Raw genomic sequence first — 19,996 nt, forward strand, 5'->3', positions numbered from 1 at the left:
GCCGAGTGCATCGCAAAGCTGATCCGTGCCGTGGCCACGCCTGGCCATGGGGTATTGGGAAGGGGTGGGAAAAACGGGGTGGCAGGGAAGGTGCAGGGAGAAGAGACCACAATGGGGACAGGGAAGCAGCAGTGCTGGTTCAGGGGAGCCAAAGGACTCCAAATTTTCCTCTTCCCCACAGCCCATCCTTGTCCCCATTCTTTGGACACAAACGGAAATACCACAAATAGCAAAAATGACTTTTTTATTGCAGTAGCTTGCTGGGTTCTCCTGGGGTGGGGGGCGTGGGGGAGAAGTACCGCTCCTGCTGCCTGTGTTACTGGGAAGCAGAGGAATGGCTGGGTCCTCAGAGTTAACTTTGGGCTGGCCCTGGGGTCATTCTGTGACCCTCTGGCTGCAAGCTGGGGAGGGGCCGGGTGTCCGGCTGGCCTGAAGCAGGTGTTTACTGGGCTAGCACAGGCTGGGGGGTCGCCTGCCCACTCTCAGCAGGATCCTCCAGCCCGTTCTGCTCCGTCCCTGGCTCGGGGTGTTCCAGGGCATGCCGGGTGTCAGCCTGCCACAGCTGCACCAGGTCTGTAGGAGTCTTTCCTGCCTGAGGGATCAAGAGGAGATCTGTTCATTGTTCAGAAGTCCTTACCCAGGGTAACACTCATCTGCACCGGTGGTTCTCAACCAAGACCAATAGGCAGTGTCTGAAGACATTTTTGATTGTCACAGCTGGGGGTAGGTACTTCTGGGCATCTAGTGGGTAGAGGCCAGAGATGCTGCTGAGCACAGGACTGACCCCTACTCCCAACAAAGAATTATCCAGGCAAAATGTCAATAATGTCAGTGTTGAGAAACCCGAATCTACACCCTCTCCAAATCTGCCTCTTTCCCATGACCCCTTAGCCTTTCTTGAGCCAAAGGGGCCCTCCCATTCCCACTCCCTTTTGTGATTGCTCTGCCCCCAAAGAAGAGCTTGGACAAGGGGACATAGGATCCCAAGAGAACTCGAGGACCACCAGAGACCAATGTACCAACCAAGTGCTGGGGTTTTTCCAGATGTTGGTCTCCCTGGGTGAGCATTGGGACCGTTTGGCCTATTTGGGGGCCTATGGGAAGTCCTCTTACTGCCCCTCCAGGCTGTTTCTCTGCACTTGCACTCTGGGCATAGACTTGCATACAGAGAGTTGGGAGGTGGGTGGTTGGGATGAGGTTCTGGAACATGGTAAGTTTACATGTTGGGGTGATGGGCCAGAGCCAAAGATACCCCTCCCCGGGCTGGGGCTTCCCCAGGGGCAGACCATCCATTGTGAGAGCATTCCCAGGGCAGGCTGTTTTGCTTAACTCTCTGTGTGCCTAGCCGAAGGCCTGGATGAGCAGTGCATTGACTACTGAATCGGGGAAGGGACGAACTTACCAGGTTCTTGGCCATCATGTCAGCTCCGTGCAAAAGCAGCAGTTTGATGATTTTGTAGCGGTTGAGCCTCACGGCATCGTGCAGGGCACTGTCCCCTTCCTAGAGGCAGTGTGGCACTCAGCACAGCCCATGTGGCAGCAAGTGGGGAACGGGGTGATAGGAGATGGGCTAGAGTCCTTGCTCAGAACCAAACAGTCCTGAGGACCCCAGAGGGAGGGACCACTCAAATGTGGGAGCCCTTGGGCTGCCTGCACCCCCATGGTTGGGCTGGGCAGGAGAGAAACCAGTCACTCACTCTGTCTCTGGCATTGATGTCCAGGCCCTGGGATAGAAAGTGCGCCACGATCTCCACTTGCCCCGTCCGGACCGCCACGTGCAGGGGGGTGCTCAGCAGCTGGGTGGGGAGTGAGAGAGAACTGCTGGCCAAGGGGGCCTGGACTGGGGTGACCCTGGGGTCAGGGGTTGCCTTAATCCTTCCCCCAAGTCCTCATGCCAAGACCTGAGCCCTGGAGGGAACAGGGAGTGGTACAACTTCCCACCATCCTATTCAAGGATCTAACTCTAAAACTTTAAATTCCACCTCCTCTGAGAAGCCTTCTAAGACACCCTCCCACCCACCTGTGAGCAACTACTCAGTCCTCTGTACTTCCTTCAATAATTATAATAGATGCCATTTATTAAGAGTTGACTATGTGATGGACATGGCAAAAGCTTACAAAACATTAGCCTTATATGAATGAATTAAATAATTCATTTACATAATTTTACTATCAAATCTACACAAGTACTCTACAAAATAGCTATAAATTCCCCCATTTTAGAGATGAAAAACAGAGGCTGAGAGGCAAAATGACTTGTCCAAGGTTCAACATGAAGGAATGAATGGATAGAAGGATGATGGATAAATAAATAAATGGATAGATGTATGGATGGGTGGAAGGATGGATGGACAGATGAATGGATGGAAGGATGAGTAAACAAATAGGTTAAAAGACAAGGAAGGATTGCATGGATGAATAAATCCTGCATATATTGAGTGGTTTCAAAGCTCCCAGGGTGGTGGTTCTCTACTTCTCTCCTCTTGTCTGCTCTTCTTCTCCCCAATCCCAGATGGTGCTCCCCCAAGGGCCTGGGGTGGATGGCAGGGACCCATCTCCAGTCTGCCACACCCAGCAGAACACTGCTTTAGCTTCCCTGCTCTTCAGCCACTCCCCAAAACAGACCAGCTTACTACCTTCCTGCCCCCTGGGCTTTTTTGCCCTTTACCCCAACACACACAGCTGCCCCAGTACTTGGGAGCACTGTTGCCTCACCTTATCCCTCACATTGGCATCTGCTCCTCGGCTTTGTAGGAGTTTCACCACCTCCAAGTGGCCCCCACGGCAAGCCCAATGCATGGCTGTGCAGTCCAGCTACAAAGGAAGGAGGGGGCCTAATTAGAGCTGCAGGGAAGAAAGTGCCCTGGGGGAAGGGACCCAGCCAAGAGGGCAGGAGGATATCCCAGGGAAGAGGAGCAGGGAAGAAGCAGGACCAGGGGCATTGACACAGACCAAGTAAAGCCAGAAGAAACCTCAAGGTTCATCTAGTTCAAACCAGAGTTACTAAGAAAGCTTGGGGTAGGAGATGGGGCTTGCCCAAGTCACAAAACCCACCGACATGGAGACTGCACCCTGAAACAGCCAATTTGTGCCCCAAGTTGCAGGCACAGAGGGGAGCTATTGGTGTTGGACCCACCTCCTGCTTCCCACCCAATATCTGCCCCTTTGGCTCACCCGGTCCTGAAAGTCCACAGTGGCTCCACTCTCCAGAAGCTTCTCCAGGATCTCCACGTGGCCCTCCAGGGAGGCTCGGTGCAGTGCTGTCCGATGGAACTGCCCCCCAGAGAAGCTGTCAGGGCCTGGCCTCTGGCCCCGGCCCACACCCATCTCCCACCTGAGCCAAGGCCCTGCCCTTACTCCTGCTCGATTCTGGTCCCTGGGCTGGATCCTGGCCTTGGATACTGTCCTCTGCCCTTACCTTCTCTCTCTCCCCCAAGCACATCAAGCCATGCCTTTGCACAGGCCATTCCCTATGCCTGGAATACCTATTTTGCCCTCATTCTCTTCTGTGTTTGATGGATCCCTGCTGCTCTTTCAAGATGCAGCTCAGATGCCTTCAACTTCTCGAAACCTCTAGGCCAGACTGCCCCGGTGGGCCCGGGACCAGAGAGAGAGAGCACCCTGAGTGCCGGCTGCACCTCACTCAACTCTACCTCCCCCGAGTGCCTGGCCCAGGGCCTGGACGAGCAGGTGCACACTGGTTACTGAATCAAGGAAGGAACAAACTTCCTCCCTTCCCGAGGCAGCCCGCGGTCTCCTCCAGACTCAGGAAGCACTTGGCCCATACCGCTTACCTCTCCCTTTCTGGATTATCTGATTTTGTGTCAGTCTCCCACTTCTCTCAACCCTTGACTTTTTCTTTTTTGTACTCCCAGCACCTGGCATGGTGCTTGGACAGATCGAAAAGATTAAGTCTCCTGAGTCTAAAGAATGGGACGGGCATGCAGTCAAAGCCTACAATAGTGCAGGCTGACCGTCAATATGTTTGCAGAATAGAGAACGAGTGAGCACCCAGGAAGTGTGACGGAGGGAAAACAAAAGAAGTTATGCTATGACACCAGGAGAAACAAAAATAACATCATATCCTAGCATGTGTGTTGTAGTTTCCTCAGAGGGACGCAGGCCACTTTAGGCTACTTTACAGAGGAGGAAACTGGGGTCCGGCAGAGCCGGAATCTGGGTGGGGTGGGGGGTGGCAGCTCTAACAGGGAAGCAGGTGCAGGAGCCGGGGTGGAAGCATCACCTCATCACAGGCATCAGCCGAACCTCCATCTGCCAGAAACTTCTCTACGACCTTCATCTTCCCCTCCACCGCTGCTTTCAGGAATGTCTCCTCCTCCACAGGGCCGGTCTGGAGGGCACGAATCCGGTCAGTGGGGGCCGCCCTGCAGTGAGCCCAGGCCCTCCCCCCGGGTGCCCCCTGCCCACGCAGGTGTCCTTCCAGGGCCCTTACGATCTCCTCAGGCTCCGGGGGCAGCTCCTGGGGGGCAGCCAGTGCTTCTCGCTTCTTCTGCTTCCGTTTTTTCCGCAGCTCAATGAGGTTCTGGATTCCACCCACATCGATGATCTCCCGCCGCAGGTCCAGCGATGTCTTGCGCACGCGCTCCTGGCCCTGCGTGAAGATGGCCATCAATCCCCACACTGGGGCTCAAGCATGGGGGCCTTGGGGACCCCCACGCTAAGTTGGAAGGGGGCAGGGAGACCTTCTCAAGTGAGATGGGACCCAGGCCGCACCTTCCTTCCTAGGCCTAGCAGCAGCTAAGGCATGATGGGTCAGGCCAGGACTGGGGGGGCGGCGGGGGGCTTCCGGGGGCTGCCCAGCTTCAGGACCACACATGAGGTGAGCTGGGTGAGACAGTCTCAAGGGCAATGCTTAGCCCAGGCCTTCAGAACAGGGTCTGAATCCTCAGCTCTCCACAGCAATTCCATTTTTCTCAAAATGAAAATAACTGTGTGTGTGACCATAAAAGTAATACTTGATTACTATGAAAAATAAAAATAAAACAGAAGCACACAAGATAAGAAGAGAAACTCCCTTCCTCCCAGAGATGAGTGCTGCTAGGGTTTGGTTTATGTCCCTTTCGTATGCTTGTCCTATGGAATCAGCCTCCACATGCAGTTCTGAAACCTGCTTTCTCTTAACAACCTGGAAATCTCTCTGTACACACCGATCTCCCCCAGTCCGTTAACACCTGCCTTGTGCTCTGCCGTGTGGCCTGGCCACCACCCCTCACTCAGCCTTCCAAAATTTTCGCAGGCACGGGAATCATCTGTGGTCTTGTTAACATGCAGATTCTGGCTCAGCAGTTCTGGGGTAAGGCCCAGACTCTGCATTGCTGTCAGGCTCCCGGGGGTGCCGATGTTGCTGGCCAGGGACCTCTCCAGCCCCTGAGCTCAGACGCTGGGTTCTCCCCGCACTCACCTTAACCTTCTGTAAAGTCAGATTCTGAGTCCCCTGGTGCTTCTCGTCCTCTAACACCAGAATGTCCATGGGCACCTTTTGGGAAGCGGCTCCTCGGAGATTCTGGTAAGCGAGTGACAGCTCTGCTCTAGGACCTACCTGCAGCTCCCAAGGGAGGCAGGCAGTTCCCCCCAACCATCCAAGGAGCTCTCAGAGACCACCAGGCCCAGGGCCTGATGCTTCTGGAGGTCTCTGCTTTGACCTCCAGGGCTCCTCTTCTGCTCCACTCCCCACTAGTCCTGGAGGGCCCAGACAAAAGCAAACCCCAGGTCAAACACCAGTCTGCTGACTGTGCCCAGGGTCCCTTACAAAACTCACTCCTGATGAAAAAATTGTTAAAGGAACTGATAGTTGTTTTTTAAATGGCCCACTTTACTTGGCAAAATAAAATGTTGGCAACTCTATGTCAGACACCAAATTTATTTTGTTTTTCTAGGATTTTTACTGATCCGTGATATCTTAAGACTTGGAAACTGTTGCTCTAAGGGACACCGAGGGATGGGAGTAAAAGCTCCTCAGCTTCCAGCTTAAATTGGACTCTAGATATTAACCCCATTCTCGTTGTAGCAATATTGGTTAAATTCCCTTCAAATCTCCTCTCCACTTTTAGCTCTGATTTTTCTGGACTACTTCCTTGTGGCTTTCTCTCCTGTAAAGAAAATCACTCTTTGTGAAGTGCTGGCACATGCCCCTCTGGAATTCCTTGCACAACTTTGGTTGACGTAAGCCCAGTGCAGGTCTGGGGGCAGATCTGAATAGAGATGGCAGCTGGGCAGGAATGGCCTCCCTTATAGAGAGAGCACTCAGCTGCCTCTCTCCTTTCTCACTGCTTTCTGGTGCTCTACTCTTCAAGGGTGGTTTTCAGGGCTGATTTAATTCTTTGTTTTGAAGATCATGCTGTCCACTGCCTTCTCCCCTCCATGGCAGGCTTACATGGCTTAAAGTCTCCCCAGTGCTGGCCTCACCTAAAACACTGCCTCTTCTTCCAGGGACAAGGAGTGACTAGGGCTGTGGTTCCAGCTGCATGAAGGACCCTGGTTGGCTCCTTGTGGTGCGTCTAGAGGGCAGGGCCTGTGTCTTCATCAGCTTGATATCCCCAGGCCTATGGCAGGGCCTAGCACACAGGAAGTACTCAGTGAATGTTGAGTGAGTGAATGAATGAATGAGTGAATGCATGAGGGCAGATGGGTTCAGCATCTCCACTTAGGCCTAAGTTCTCAGGAATGACCTGACCTAGTAAGCTCCCCACAATAGAAGCCCGGCCCCTGGGCTGGTGTCCAGGGCCCTCACCCGCTCTGGGGGGATATGCTGGATAGAAGCTCTCTTCCCAGGGCCCTGCTAGGCTGGGGCCTGGTGGGAACAACTGGGGACTCTAATGCCCATCTACATCTTACCTAGACTCTATAGCCCCTTACTTCAGATTTGTCTTTGTGGACTGGCACACAGTAGGTGCTCAGTAAATGTTCATTAAATTGAATGCTAGTGTGTGAAAAACAAACAAAACTCCCACTCCTACTTCACAGACTGTGAATGAGAGATTCAAAGATTAAATGAGAGAAAACCCAAAAAAAGTGGGGCATGGTGCCCGGTACACAGTAGGTGCTCAGCAGGAAGGCTGGCTCTGTGGGCACGCAGTGTTCTCACAGCTGAGCTATATTTGTTGAATGAATGAATGGATTAGAACTGCTCCATGTCCCCTTGCTGAGGGCCCCCGTGTCCAGTGGCAGCACTCCAGAAACGGCACAGCGGCATGACTCACCTGCCCTACCGGCCAGCCTGTGTGCACATGCCCTTGGGGGAGTGAGAAGTGGGACTCTTGGAGAGCCAGGGATGCCCCGGCAAGCACTCAGCAGGCTCAGGCTATGCTCTTCATGACAAAACCTGCCCTCCCTGTCCTCACCCTCATCTCCTTCTCCCTTGGAGCCCTGAGTCTTCCCCTACCCCACCATCCCTCATTTGGTCACTCTTCCTGTTTTGAATGGAGCTGCCTCTAAATTGACTTGTCTCCCTGCTCCCATTCCTTTTAGGACCAGTCCTTTCCCCCTCCAACAGGTTCTTCTCCAGCCGCCTTCCTAAAATAGGTCAGATGATACCTCACCACTCTCCCTTGCTCAACAACAGCTAGGGGCTCCCATTGCCCGCAGAATAAATATTTTTTATGTGGCCCTCTCTGGTTTGTCCCCCACTTCCCTTTCCAGTCTTACTCCTAAGACCAAACCTTCTCATCCCAGCCACACTCTCACTCACCCTAACTTTAGCTCCTGTCATTTGACTTAGCCAGGAATATCTTCCCAGCTCCTGACCTCCACTTGCCATCCTTTGTGGCCCACCCAGCTCAAATACCATCCCACTCACAAGTAGTCCTGAGGGTCCACCACCCCTGCTCCATGCTCTTTCACTTCTTATTTAACAACTCTGTTGAACCCTTGCTTCTTATTCACTATGCATCTGACAAATGTTGGTTAAAATGAACTCAGGGTTGGTGAAAAGAAGGCAGGGTGTGGGCGAAACCGGTCTTCCCATTCTTCACAGCACCTGGCACTTGGCAGACACTCATTTAAATAAAATGAAGAGTAAGACAAGCCGGCACCCCCAGCCCCACTCTGTATCTCTGAGAAAACACAATTGCCCGGAGCCCCATGCTCAAAGGCCTCCTTGAGCAATCCATGCTTTCCTGCCCAGCATCCCGTCTCCCTCAGTTCCCATCCTTATTCTGCAGCGACCAAGCACTGGAGTTTCTGCATCCCAGCTGCCCACGCGGCAGCTGGGTGAGCCCTGAGTCCAGGCTTCACGGCTACACATTCCCCACATTTCTGAGTGGCACCCCAGCTGCTCCTCCCTGTGCAGCCCGGCCATCTCCCAAAGCCCAGGTAAGGGGCAGGGTCTCAGGGAGCCCAGCCGGCTCCCCCACCCCACTGTCTCTCAGGTCTTGGGGCTGGAGCCTCAGTTAGCCACTGCCAGCAAGCCCCTTGTCGGGGAACACCCTGGGGCAGGAATGGGGCCAGTCACGCCCTCCTCACCGCAGGTGTGGCTGCCAGGTGCCCCCTTCCCTTGACAGCAGAGCTGGATCTCCTCAGACCCCCGTGCGGCCCCCCACACCCTGCCCCGCACCTCACTCTCCTCCTCTTGTGCCAGCCGCTGCTCGATGAGCTCCGTGGCCCTCTGCACCGCCTCGGAGCCCTCCATGGTGCCGTCACTAACCCGCTGCAGCAGGCCACGGGCCTCGGGGGCTTTATAGGCCACAGCACCCACCCCCACCCAGCCGGGCGCCTTTGCCATGAGCTCACCGGCCCAATTCTCCACCTGCCTCCCCCACCTGTCACCTTCACCTCAGACAGCCCCAGGGAACACAGAGGGCCATGGCCAGGAAGCAGGGATAGTTGCCCCCACCACCCCGTGGCCCACTGGAGCAGGAGGGTGCAGAGCCCCGAGAGCGGGGGCTGCAGGAAGGAGCTTGCCCAACCTCTGGTCTTAGCCAGGGTGGCTGGGATTGGGCTGCCTGGGCCTTAGCCAGGGTGGCTGGGCTTCACAAGGGGCCTGGGGGCTGCCCTGGCCAGGACGGCAGTGCCATCTGCTGGTGCCTGGAAACCCTGACCAACCAGTGCTGGGGAAAGGCCCTGAAAGCCAAACGTGGGGAGCCAAGACCATGTCCCTGCACTCACTGTCCTGTGAACAGGCCCTCCTGGCTCTGGGAAAGTGCAGACTCTGACTTCTCCAGGCCACAGGGTCAGGGCAGCGGGTGGGAGCAAGAGCAGCGGCCTCCCTCTTTGCCCGCCGGTCCCTCTGAGGTCCCACAGTGCCCTTAGTGAGGCATCGTCACTGCATTTGGCCATGTGTCCATCAGCCATGGACAAACCTCATTCATCTCTGTCTCCTCTTCAGAGTAAGTGCCCAGAAAGCCTCTGCAGGACATGCAGGGTCTTGCTTCAAAAGGAGTCTCGGGAAGTCACCAGAAGGGTCAGAGAGCAGCGCCAGGCCCAGCTGACCACACTGGCTCCTTCTGATCATCCTCCTCTCTATCAGGCCCAGACAGTGCCAAGGCTACCCTGACCAGGTCTGGCCATCCTCACAGTGGGAGAAAAATACTCCATGCTGGAAGGAACAAGGGCCTATATTGTCTAGTCCCACACGAGGAATTCCTGGGAGTGAGCCCTGGGTGGTTATGACCTGGGTTTAACCTGCCACTGAACAAGAGATGCCACAGCTCCACGGTTCCGGAGGGCGCACATGGCCAGCTCTTAGATAAACAAGCTTAACTAAGATTCCTCTCTCTTCCTTGATAATTACATCCCCCTAAGGAAGCACAAGGAACTGGTTTCTTTTTCTCTTTGGTTTCCTTGCTGGCAAGCCCAAAACAAAACTTTGACATGGGCTCATCATCTAAATTTGTCAGAGATTTTGCTTTAACATCACCAAGTGCAGAGTGGCTCCAGGATTTCCGCACACACCTCAGTCCTGAGGGCCTGGCTCACGGGGTTAGTGTTGGAAGCCAGAACCCTCTTGCTGCAGGAGCTGATCAGCAGGTAACTAAAGCCACCTTCCTGAGGACTGGCTTTCCCTTCAAAGCACTTTTGCATGTTAATCCATTTCATCCACCCAACAACTGATGGAGGAAGCAGGCAGGCAGCACTGTCTCCACTTTAAAGATAAGCAAAGATGTTCTGAGGTTAAATGGCTTCTCCGGAGGGCCTGTGGAAACACTGGAGGAGCGGGGACCAGGGCCCAGAAGATGAGCGGCTTGACGCTTGCTCCAAGGTACACTCTGCTGTGTGCAGAGTGGCTGGGCGAGGCCATGCACCCATCTGCTCTCACACCAGAACAGGCCCCCGGGGGACACACAGAGCTGCAGGAGAACTCAAAGTCAAATGCCAGGCAAGAGAGAAGGAGCAAAAGGCTTTATTGATAAATATGCAGATATGTCTGTACACAGGGACCTGCTGTGAGGGCCACAACCAGGCTGCAGAGCCCCCACTGCTTGGGTTACAGCCAGGAGATGGCCCGGTGCAGCCCCCTGCCACAGCAGCCCAGCTGTCCAGCCACCTGCCTCCTCTCTGCCGACTGTGCTGGGGGTGGGGAGAGGCAGAGGCCCACCTCAGGCTCCCCGTGCCCTGGGGCTCACTGGCAGTCCCTCCCCTCCAAGGGACTGGCACTGTGCCCTGGGCAGAGTCAGGGGGTGGGGACAGGGGAAGGAGACAGCTGCTGCTTCGGACCCTGAGCAGAAAACCGGAGTGAGCACAGCTGGCAGCCTTAGATGACAGATCTGGCCCTTGGGGCTCAAATGTGCCCTGGGATGGAGGCAGGGTGGACAGGCCCGTCCGCCTTTTCTCTGACAAGGTCAGCAAGGCCTGTGTGTGGCAGCACTGCTTCCTGGGTTCTGGGCACTGGTGCCCCTGGGAGGCAGGGTCCCTTCACGGCACGCCCAGCAGCCATCCAGAGGGGAGTCGCCCCTGAAGAAATTAACAGCCCTCGGAGGTGGCAGCAGGGTGGGGGCCTAGTGCTCCGGGCGGGAGGTCTCTCTGCCCCACAGAGGCCCTCCTCGGCCTCTCTTCCCAGGGGTCCAGGGGCCCGTCAGTCCTGGGGTGGCGGGGGCTGGTTGATGATGACCTGGATGACAAAATCTTTCTGGATCTTGGTTTCCTGGAGCCGCGTGCGGTCTGTGAGCAGCTTCCCCGAGAAGAACCATCGCTGCCAGGATGGCTCGATGCCCTCCTGGGTGTGCAGCTGCCTCTTGAGCTGCCCCACCGTGTCGGCCAGGCTGGCACTGAGCCTCACGTCCTTGCCCGTGGAGAGGCGCACCTTCAGCGGGAACTCACGGCGCACGCTGGGGGTGGGCTCGGGGGGCTCCGCGATCTCCTCCTCCGTGCGCTCCAGCAGCAGGTTCACGGGGGGTGAGAGGCAGTAGATGGGCAGCTGGTAGCGATTGCCCAGCTCGTCGTAGCATTCACAGAGGGTGCCTGTGGGAAGGGCGGGGCGGTCAGAGTCCACTCGGGGATGCACCACGGCCACCCCAGAGTCTCCAAACCCACCATACACTTGGGTCTCTGCCTTACAACCAGATGAACACAAGTCTGGAGTCAGGAAGACCAGGGTTTGCGTCCTGGCTCCACCATGTACCAGCTCGTTCACCCTGGCAAATTACTTAACTTCCCAGTTGTTCACTCGACAACACCTTCCTGAGCACATGTGCCAGCGGCTGCAGATACAAGGAGGAATGGAATGGCACAGGCCCTGCTCTTAGTGGCTCATACCCTAACGGGCCTTGATTTCCTTATTTACTGGATCTTGAGCACTTACTAAGTGCTGGACACAACTGAGTGACATTAAGCATGTATCGTTGAGATAGGCATTCCTCCTTCACAGTTGATGTCACTGGGGCTCTAAATTCAGGAAGCTCCTTGCTCAAGGTCACCCAGCTAGGAAATGGAGATGTTCAAGTTAAAACTCAGGGCTGTACCCTCTAGTTTACACGGACCCATAAGGCTGTCATGAATGAGATGCTGCACAGAAGCTTCTAGTACAGTGCCCAGCACACAGGAAGCACCCAACAGAAGTTCCTTACCTTAGGTGTTTTGGGATCCCAAAGCACCCTGTGCAAATCTCTAGCTTGCTCTCATGGCACAACTTTGCGGGTTTGTTGGTGTACTTGCCAAGTCCCCTCATCAGGCTGGCAGGGGCTGTGCCTCATTTTTCTTTGCACCTTCACTCCGGTCCATGCTCAGTAAGGGTTGTTTGAATGAACAAGTGAACAGCCTCACACACCCCCACCAGCTTTGACAGAAGCTCCTGACATGCGGCTGGTCACCCCTAAACCACCCTAATGAGCCCCCAGTGGAAGGGGAGATAAAGCCTTGGCCCTGTCCTCTCACCATGAGGCAGGGTGATGCTGGCTCCGTCCAGGATGGCCTGAGCCAGCTCATGGTCATTGGCCTCGGCCGCATAGGCAGCAGCCTTGAGGGCATCCCAGATCTCCTTGCGGCCCTCGAAGGCAGGTGCTGTGTCCCAAAACTCATCCCGTTTGCTCCGCAGCTGTCCGTCGGTCATAGGGTAGTCACTCTTCCACTTCAGCCGCTCCTTCTTCAGAGGCTCGTTGCGTCCTGGGCAGGACAGAAGGGAGAGGCTCAGCATCCCTAGAAGCCACCCGAGGTGCAGCTTGCCCTCCCCTGCCCCAGCCTCTCCAGGCCAGGTGCACTGGCTCCTAGGATTTGCATCTCTGGGGCCTTCCTCGGAGTCAGGAAAGATGCTGAAAACCACCTACCCTGGGGACATAAAGTGCTTTTGCCAGCATATACTGCCTTTCGTTGTTGCTGTTTTAAGTTTAAATTACACTCTTTCTTTGATTATAAAGTAGTACAAGTTTAGTGTAAAAAAAAATCTGGGAAGAATGTGAACGTGTAAAAATAATCACTGCCACCATTTACAGAGCCTACTTGTGCCAGATCAAAAGCAGGGGGCACTTTACATCCATTACTCATTTGATCCTTAAAACAACCCAATAGATGGGGAAACTAATTCTCTCAGATCACAGAAGCACCAATTTAACCCAAGACTTTGATGCCAAAACCCACATTCTCACCACTGTCTGGACCAGGCTGTCCTTGGGAAAAAAAATTACTCAAAATTCTACCTTCTAAAGTACTCACTGCTAACACCTAGACATATCTCCTTCCAGCCTCCTTTTCCTCATTTTTCCTAATATAGTTGAGTTCATGTAATTAAATTTATGTCTTATATTCCTTGTTCCAGAAAGGATTTCAGATGTTTTCATGCCAGTATACAACTTTCTGCTTATTTCACTTATATTACTCTCAATTCTCCATGTGATTAAAAATTATAAACAATGTTCATGGCTTATTAATGCATGTAGATGTAGTTACAAAAATAAATAATAATAACCAAATAACCAAAAAAACCCCACAGCATCTAAAGAAGAAAACTATTCTGCCAAGTGTCATTTTCCTTGTTACTGAGCCCTAAGTGACCTTCAAGACACCTCTAGAGCAAGGTCAAGACTGGGGGCAGAGGAATCTTCCAAAGGCTTCAGGAGGCTCAGTCACCTCAGAGCTGAAGGCAAAGTGATCCACAGGGGTGAGGTCTGTGACATTCTGTTCCCAATATAACGCAGATCTCACCCAAGGCACAAGAGAGAGGTGGAACCAAAGCTGGCGTCACCACCAGGCTGCTCCCAGCAGCTAGGGTAGGACAGGGGCTACTCAGGAGAAGAGAATGACATTCACGGCCACCAGTCATGTGAAAGGACCCCAAGGAAGCACTTCACTTACACGCATTATCCCATCTCATCCTTGCCATAGCTTTGGGGGTAGGTGTTACTACCCCTATTTTACAGAGGATGGGGAAGGGGCGGAGAGATGACTTGCCCCGGGTTGTCACAGAGCAAGGGCTCCATTTGAGGGCTGACTGAATCCACAAACAACCCCTCTGTGAGTTTGCTACCTGGGTGGTCAGAAAAATCTCAAGCCAAACATTTAATTTAAAGCTTTCTTGGGTTGGCAGAGGCAAACAGGAATCCTCTTTAGAGGAAAACAACTTCAAACTGGGCCTAAAAGAATTCCTGATATAAAGTTCCAAGAAAAATAAATAAGGCCATAATTTTTTTTTTTTAATTACAACATACAAGGAAACAAGGCAATATAAACTAGAGCCAGTGAAAACAGCAGTCAGAAGAATCAGACTCACAAAATCTTCAGATATGGGACTTATCAGACCCAGATTATGAAATACCAAGTTTAAGAAATAAGAGAACCTTAAAAATGTGAACAAGGAATAAGAGATTATAAAGAATAAGCAAGAAGATTTAAAAAGAAATGAAAAATATAATAACTGAAATTCAGACAGTCTAACAGATGTTTAACTGGAATTTCCACAAGGATACAATAAAGAATGGAGGTGAACCAATATCCAGAGATCATAAAGATCTCTGATCTGAATTTATATCTGATATATAAATTCAATACAATTCTAACAAAATTCCTAACTGCTTCCTACCCCAAGGAACTTGGCAAGCTGATTCTAAAATTAATATGGAAGAAAAAAGACACTCCTAGGGAAGAATGAGGTGGGAGAACGTGCACTAATTATAAATCTACAGTCGGCATAGTACTGGATCAAGGATAGACAAATGGGCCATTGGAGTAGAACAGAGAGCCCAGAAATAGACCCGAGAATATACAAAAGCTTGCTTAAAGTGAGAAGGAGCACTGCTTGTTGGGGGGTGGGGTGGGGGAAGATGGACTGTTGGATATATGGCGTTGGGACTACAGGTTCTCCATATACAAAAACACGAGACAGAATCCCTATCTCACTCCAGCCACAGGAATCAAAACCAGAACAACCAAAGACTTCAGTGTGAAGGAGAGAAAGGAGGCCCTGGAGGAACAGAAGACTGCAGTTTCGTCCACAGGTATTTTTGCAGAAGTCTGGCCTGGGGGTGTTTTTGCCTTGATCAAGGGGGTAGCTTCACTGCATGATTTCTGGACCCCTTTTCTCTTTGATGACTCCCTACGGGAGCTTTGATCCACCAGGATTCACTGTCTTTACATCACGTCACCCATGGGGACCCTGGGGTGCGACACTTCTGCCCCTCCACTCAATGACCCCGACATCGGGGCTTTTTAAGTTCTGGAGCTGATTTCTATGGATTTCCTGCCACCTTCCTCTTTGCCAGATGTCACTTCTCACTGCTGTCCATGTGCCTGCTGCTCCCAGCATGGGCGGAGGTCGGGTCCAGCCAGCACGTTAGGACCGTCCTAACGTGCTGAGGGCTGAGGAAGGACGCAACCGCGCTCGTCAGCATTGTTTGCATAGGAAAGCGGCTTCCTAAAGAAGAAAAGGCCTAGGCTTTGGGGCAGTGTTGGGACGTCTGTTTTTCCTGCTTGGATGCCTTTTAAACGTTCAGGTTGGAGCTCTATTCCCAACTGAGTTTCCGGGACTGGTGACCCCAGGATGCCTGAGCTCTAACTGTGGGCACCTGCATCTCACATTCTCTAGAGAAGACTAAACAACTCATCTTTAAAATCACTTTCAAGGCGGTCGCCTCGGGAGGCCACACACGCCTCTGAGGGATTGTGCCTCTGCTCACCCATCTCTGTGGCTCCTCGTGAAAACAGCCTCAGAGCCACCTCTCCCTGCACACGGAGGGCAGCCCGAGTTCCTGTCGCGCACACGCGCTTCACCCACGGGGACGCAAGGCGAGTGATTCTCTCCAAGGATTAACAGCATCTGCGGTCGCCCAGGATACAGACCGTTTTTAAAATCCTCACTAGCCCAGGGCCTCTGGGGCCGAAACTGGTGGAGAACAGCAAGTAGCCAGAGCAGACTCGAGAACCAGCAGAGGGCAGCCCTGCCACCGCTGGGCGGGTGCTGGCACCCCTTCATCCCCAAGCCAAATGCGGCATAAAAATAGCCAAGAAAGCTCTCCAGGCCCAAGGCTAGCATGCAGGACAGACATGCCAAAACGCCAGGAGCCTTTCACACTGCTACTCACAATCTTAGGCACAGAAACAGTCAAAAACAAAAGAAACCTTTTAATCCAAGCGCATAAACTGATGAACATTTAAATTCCATTTACTTAAACACAAATCAAAACAAACATGGTTTATAGTTAGTTGAACAAAAACAACAAAAAAACCCTGAGCAGTGGAAAGTGGTGTGAACACTCTCACATGCTGCACAAATCGGTACAAACTATTTGATATGGTACCAAAAACTAAAATGTGCATCCCTTTGTCTCAGCAATTTGGTTCTAAGAATTTATTCTAAGAAAACAATCACAAGGATGTGATGAAGATTCAGCTACAAAGCTGTTTTAACTCAGCATGACTTTTAATATGGGAAGACTAGAAACAACCTAAATATACACCCACAGGAGAAAGGTTAACTAAAATCTGTGCATCTATATGATGTATATGTGGCAGCCGTTCCACAACAGCGTGGAAGGATGCTGACCAACATAGGGAAATGTCCATGATCAAGGGGGAAAAGTTACAGAACAAGAAGTTCTCTGTGCTCCAGTTTTTGTTTCTTAAAAAGTATGAATAATTATATATATGAAAGAGGGTAGAAGCTCAAACAGATATTTGTACACCAGTGTTCATAGCAGCATTATTCACAACAGTCAAAAGGTATTCACGATAGGCCAAAAGGATGCAACCCAAGCATCCATCAGCAGATGGCTGAGACACAGGAAAAAAAAAAAAAAAAGGGATGAAGTCCTGATATATGCTATAACATGGATGAACTTGAAGACATCATTGGATGAAATAGGTCAGACACAAAAGGCTATATGAATACCTAGAAAAAGCAAATTCACAACAGAAAGTAATATTGGAAATATAATTAATATTACTGAATTGTATACATACAAGTGGCTAAAGTGGGAAACTTTGTGTTGTATAAATGTTACACAACAACGTTTTAAAAAAGACTAGGAGATACATATTAACAGTTGTATCTGAATTAGCAGAATTACCAATGATTATCATTTTTTGCTTATATTTTCCATAATGAGCATTTATTACTTTAGAAATAAGAATAATACAGTGAAAGTTATTAATATGAAAAGGGGGTCTGGAGTTCCAGGGAGCTGCCACAGAAAAGTAAGAAGAGAGTTTCAGGAGCCAAGCGAGGGGTTTTGAGGGTGGTGGTGAGCCCAAAAGCCCAAGCCACGGACTCGAGGATTTCCGGCGCTGGCAGCTCTGGGCATCTTTTTCCGGGGCCACTGCAGGCTCTGCTGGTTCCAGCAGCAGGAGCACCTGGTGGCTTCGACTGTCGTCTCCACTGCCCTAGATAAGCTTCAGGTCAAAGAGTAACAGAAATGGTCCCTATCCTTCATGAAGTTGACAAAAGAGAGATTTAAAAACACAGAGGAAGACCATTCTTGTACTCGAGGTATTCCACTTGCACAGGCAGGCAGGGGTGCAAACACCCACAACCACTGAGGATTTCTGTGATCATGGCTGTCAGGGAGGGGCAAAAGATATTTGTGACTGCCCAGAGAACATATGTGTCTGAGCACAGAGACAAAAGCTGAGGCCTCAAAGTGTTGTCCCCAACACCACCTGCATGAGGATCCCCCGGGGTGCTGGTTAAAAGCTTCTCCAGGTCCACCTCAGACCCACTGAAACAAGAGTCGCATGAGCTGGGGGACGCACTTGATTCTGATTTCGGAACCCCACTTGTGAACACAGCAAAACAGCAGAAGTAGAAATGAGTTCAACAGATCATCTCCAAAGGTGCCACTCAGAGCAGGTGTGCAGAGTGTGAAGAGGGAAGAGAGCAAGAGGGCACCATGTCTGGGTTGGGGGAGGATAATGATGGTGGACGCTGTGGTTTGGCCTCGATAATGAATGGTGTCTGGCGATACCACCCCTAAGGAAGGGCACTGAAAGAAGAGTGGGAGAGGGAACACCAAAGGTCCTTTCCAATTTGCCCAGAGCTGCTATGTATGGGTGTGGGTGTGTGTATATGTGTGTGTGTGTCTACTCCCACTACCTGGTTCATACCACTTAATTCAGAAAGACACGGAGAAGAGGGGGCCTCTCAAGAACCTGAGGAAGGACAACAGACCCTGGCAGCTTCCCTTTGAACCTCCCAGTGCTTCACAGCCTGCCTGGCCCAGGGCAGGCTCTCAGCAAGAATCTTTTGAACTGAAAATGGGACAGATGAGCGCACAGTGAATGGGGTGGGAAGCATGGGGGAGGAACTTCCGCTGAGAGCAGCACTGGGCAGGCAGCAGGGAGCAGGAGAAAGGTCTGCATGGGGAGAAGTTAGGCAGTCCCTTTACTTCTGGGTCTTAGACCCCAAGAGGTCCATATTGTGGCTTTGGGGACCAACATAACTGAGCCACTGGGATGTGAGACCAGCCAAGGGGACCAGAGATTTCCCAGGACAGCCAGTCCACCCAAGCCAGGAGACAGCACTACTTATACTTACAACAATCACCAAGCTCTATTTCCACACTCGTTACCAAGCTCCAACCCCAGCTCCCTCACCAGAAGTACCGACTATGGGACAAGTCCGGACTTGCTCCCCCTGGTGTGAGAGGTGAGTCTCCACGTGGAAAGGGGAGGCAGAGAGGGGAGCCTCCCCAAACGCACAGCCTGGGCAGCAAGGGCCCTTTGGCAGGATGCAGGCTCCAATCTCTCTCCCCTCCTCTACCTCCCCCCACCTGCAGTCACAGCTGGGAAGCAGGGGACTGGAGAGATGTGGCTGAAGTGTTGCACCTGGCACAGGGGATGAGCCAGGCCCCAGCCAAAGGATCCAGCCGGGAGGGTGCAGCCAGGGGAAGCAGAGCTCAGGCAATCCCTTCAGGAAGTGCAGTATTTATAGCGAGACTTAGCCCAGGATGACCCAAGAGCCTGGCAACCTTCGTAGAGAAAGTGCTGGCCCAGCTCTGCTCAGCTAAGGCCTCCTCACAGGCCTGTGGGCCTAGTCGGTGATGGCCCTTTTCCCCTAGTCCTTCCCTCGGGTCTCGAAGCCAGGGTTCAGGGAGAGAAAGAGGTGGAGCAAGTTGCCAAGTGACAGGCCAGGCTTCCGAAACCGCATCCCTCCTGGCGAAAGCTGGGTCCCAGGTGGTCCTCAGCAGGGTTGAAAGAAATCAAGGGAGAGTAACAACCCCTTCTCTGGGAGCCTTGTCCTCGTCTCTATGGTGGTAACCAGCCCAAGACAATTGTAGTTCCTGGCAATTACTCTGTCTCCCTGAGGCTGGGACCACCTCCGGGGCATCTTTGCAATCCCAGGGACAGGCCCAGTGTCCAGCACATAGCAGGGCTCAATAACTGCTTATTGAATGAATGAGTGAAGAAGATGAGCAAGCAGTTTAAGAAAGGTGGGAGGAGCTGGAGAGAAGAGAGCAAGATTAGAGATGGGGAGCAGCGGGGAGCAGATGGTGCTGCCTGGAAGAAATCCCTGCAAATAGGGAGCAGAGGACTATGCAGTGTGAGCAAACATCACTGAATATGAAGGGGTGGGGTGGGGGGCAAGAAATAGGGTGGGAGGAGGTGGGAGACCAGGAGGAACAAAACAAGTCACTGAGATGTACAGGGAGGAAATCTGATGGAGGTGAGTGACTGGATGTCAGAAACCAAGCCCAGTTAGGACTCGGAACCTCCATGGTGACTGGAGAGAAGAAAGTGCAGCCAAGAAAAATAAACGTGCCCAGAGGCCTCCCTGCTGGGTCGGCTGTGGGTGTGGACAAGGGGGCACACAGAGCTGCAGAGACAGTGCATGCTTTCACTGCACTTGCACACGATGTGCACATTTACTGGGGCTGGGGGCTGCCTGGGCTGTGCTCAGGGAGAGCAGCGCCTTTCCCTGCTCTCCGTCTGTGCCTCCACCGGGGCCCCTGACTGTATCTGGCTGGGCAGGGTGGCGGGCATTGTCACGCAGCATCACACACGTCTGTGTCATTTCTCCCATTTCCTGATAGAAACTGGCCTGTCTGACCTCAATTACAAACCAAACCCCCAAATCCTCAGGGTCTAACTGGGGGTCCAGCCTGCCCCACATCTAACGGCCCCT

General features: G+C 52.5%; 2 protein-coding genes across 4 annotated transcripts in view; both read right to left on the bottom strand.

Moving 5' to 3' along the window:
* Window positions 1-245: 245 nt before the first annotated feature.
* Window positions 246-19,996, bottom strand: part of ANKRD2 (ankyrin repeat domain 2) — a 57,451-nt gene continuing 37,700 nt past the window's right edge. The window contains exons 2-10 of one of the 3 annotated variants that reach the window (XM_037804307.1): window positions 6,427-6,575; window positions 5,423-5,524; window positions 4,454-4,612; window positions 4,244-4,351; window positions 3,175-3,273; window positions 2,716-2,814; window positions 1,698-1,796; window positions 1,403-1,501; window positions 246-592 (exon numbers count right to left, since the gene is read on the bottom strand). In XM_037804307.1, the coding sequence (XP_037660235.1) occupies window positions 443-592; window positions 1,403-1,501; window positions 1,698-1,796; window positions 2,716-2,814; window positions 3,175-3,273; window positions 4,244-4,351; window positions 4,454-4,612; window positions 5,423-5,491 (882 nt within the window). In that variant the 5' untranslated portion in view covers window positions 5,492-5,524; window positions 6,427-6,575 and the 3' untranslated portion in view covers window positions 246-442. Of the gene's footprint in view, window positions 593-1,402; window positions 1,502-1,697; window positions 1,797-2,715; window positions 2,815-3,174; window positions 3,274-4,243; window positions 4,352-4,453; window positions 4,613-5,422; window positions 5,525-6,426; window positions 6,576-8,572; window positions 8,756-19,996 lie in introns of those variants that run through there. The other 2 variants (XM_037804308.1, XM_037804306.1) reach the window with 2 other exon arrangements.
* The window catches only part of UBTD1 (ubiquitin domain containing 1), a 47,355-nt gene continuing 37,698 nt past the window's right edge, over window positions 10,340-19,996 (bottom strand). Inside the window, exons 2-3 of the mRNA XM_037804309.1 lie at window positions 12,328-12,555; window positions 10,340-11,415 (exon numbers count right to left, since the gene is read on the bottom strand). Coding sequence (XP_037660237.1) covers window positions 11,030-11,415; window positions 12,328-12,555 — 614 coding nt within the window. The 3' untranslated portion in view covers window positions 10,340-11,029. The remainder of the gene's footprint in view (window positions 11,416-12,327; window positions 12,556-19,996) is intronic.

This window comes from Choloepus didactylus, chromosome 15, assembly GCF_015220235.1.
Source record: "Choloepus didactylus isolate mChoDid1 chromosome 15, mChoDid1.pri, whole genome shotgun sequence".
NCBI lineage: Eukaryota > Metazoa > Chordata > Mammalia > Pilosa > Megalonychidae > Choloepus > Choloepus didactylus.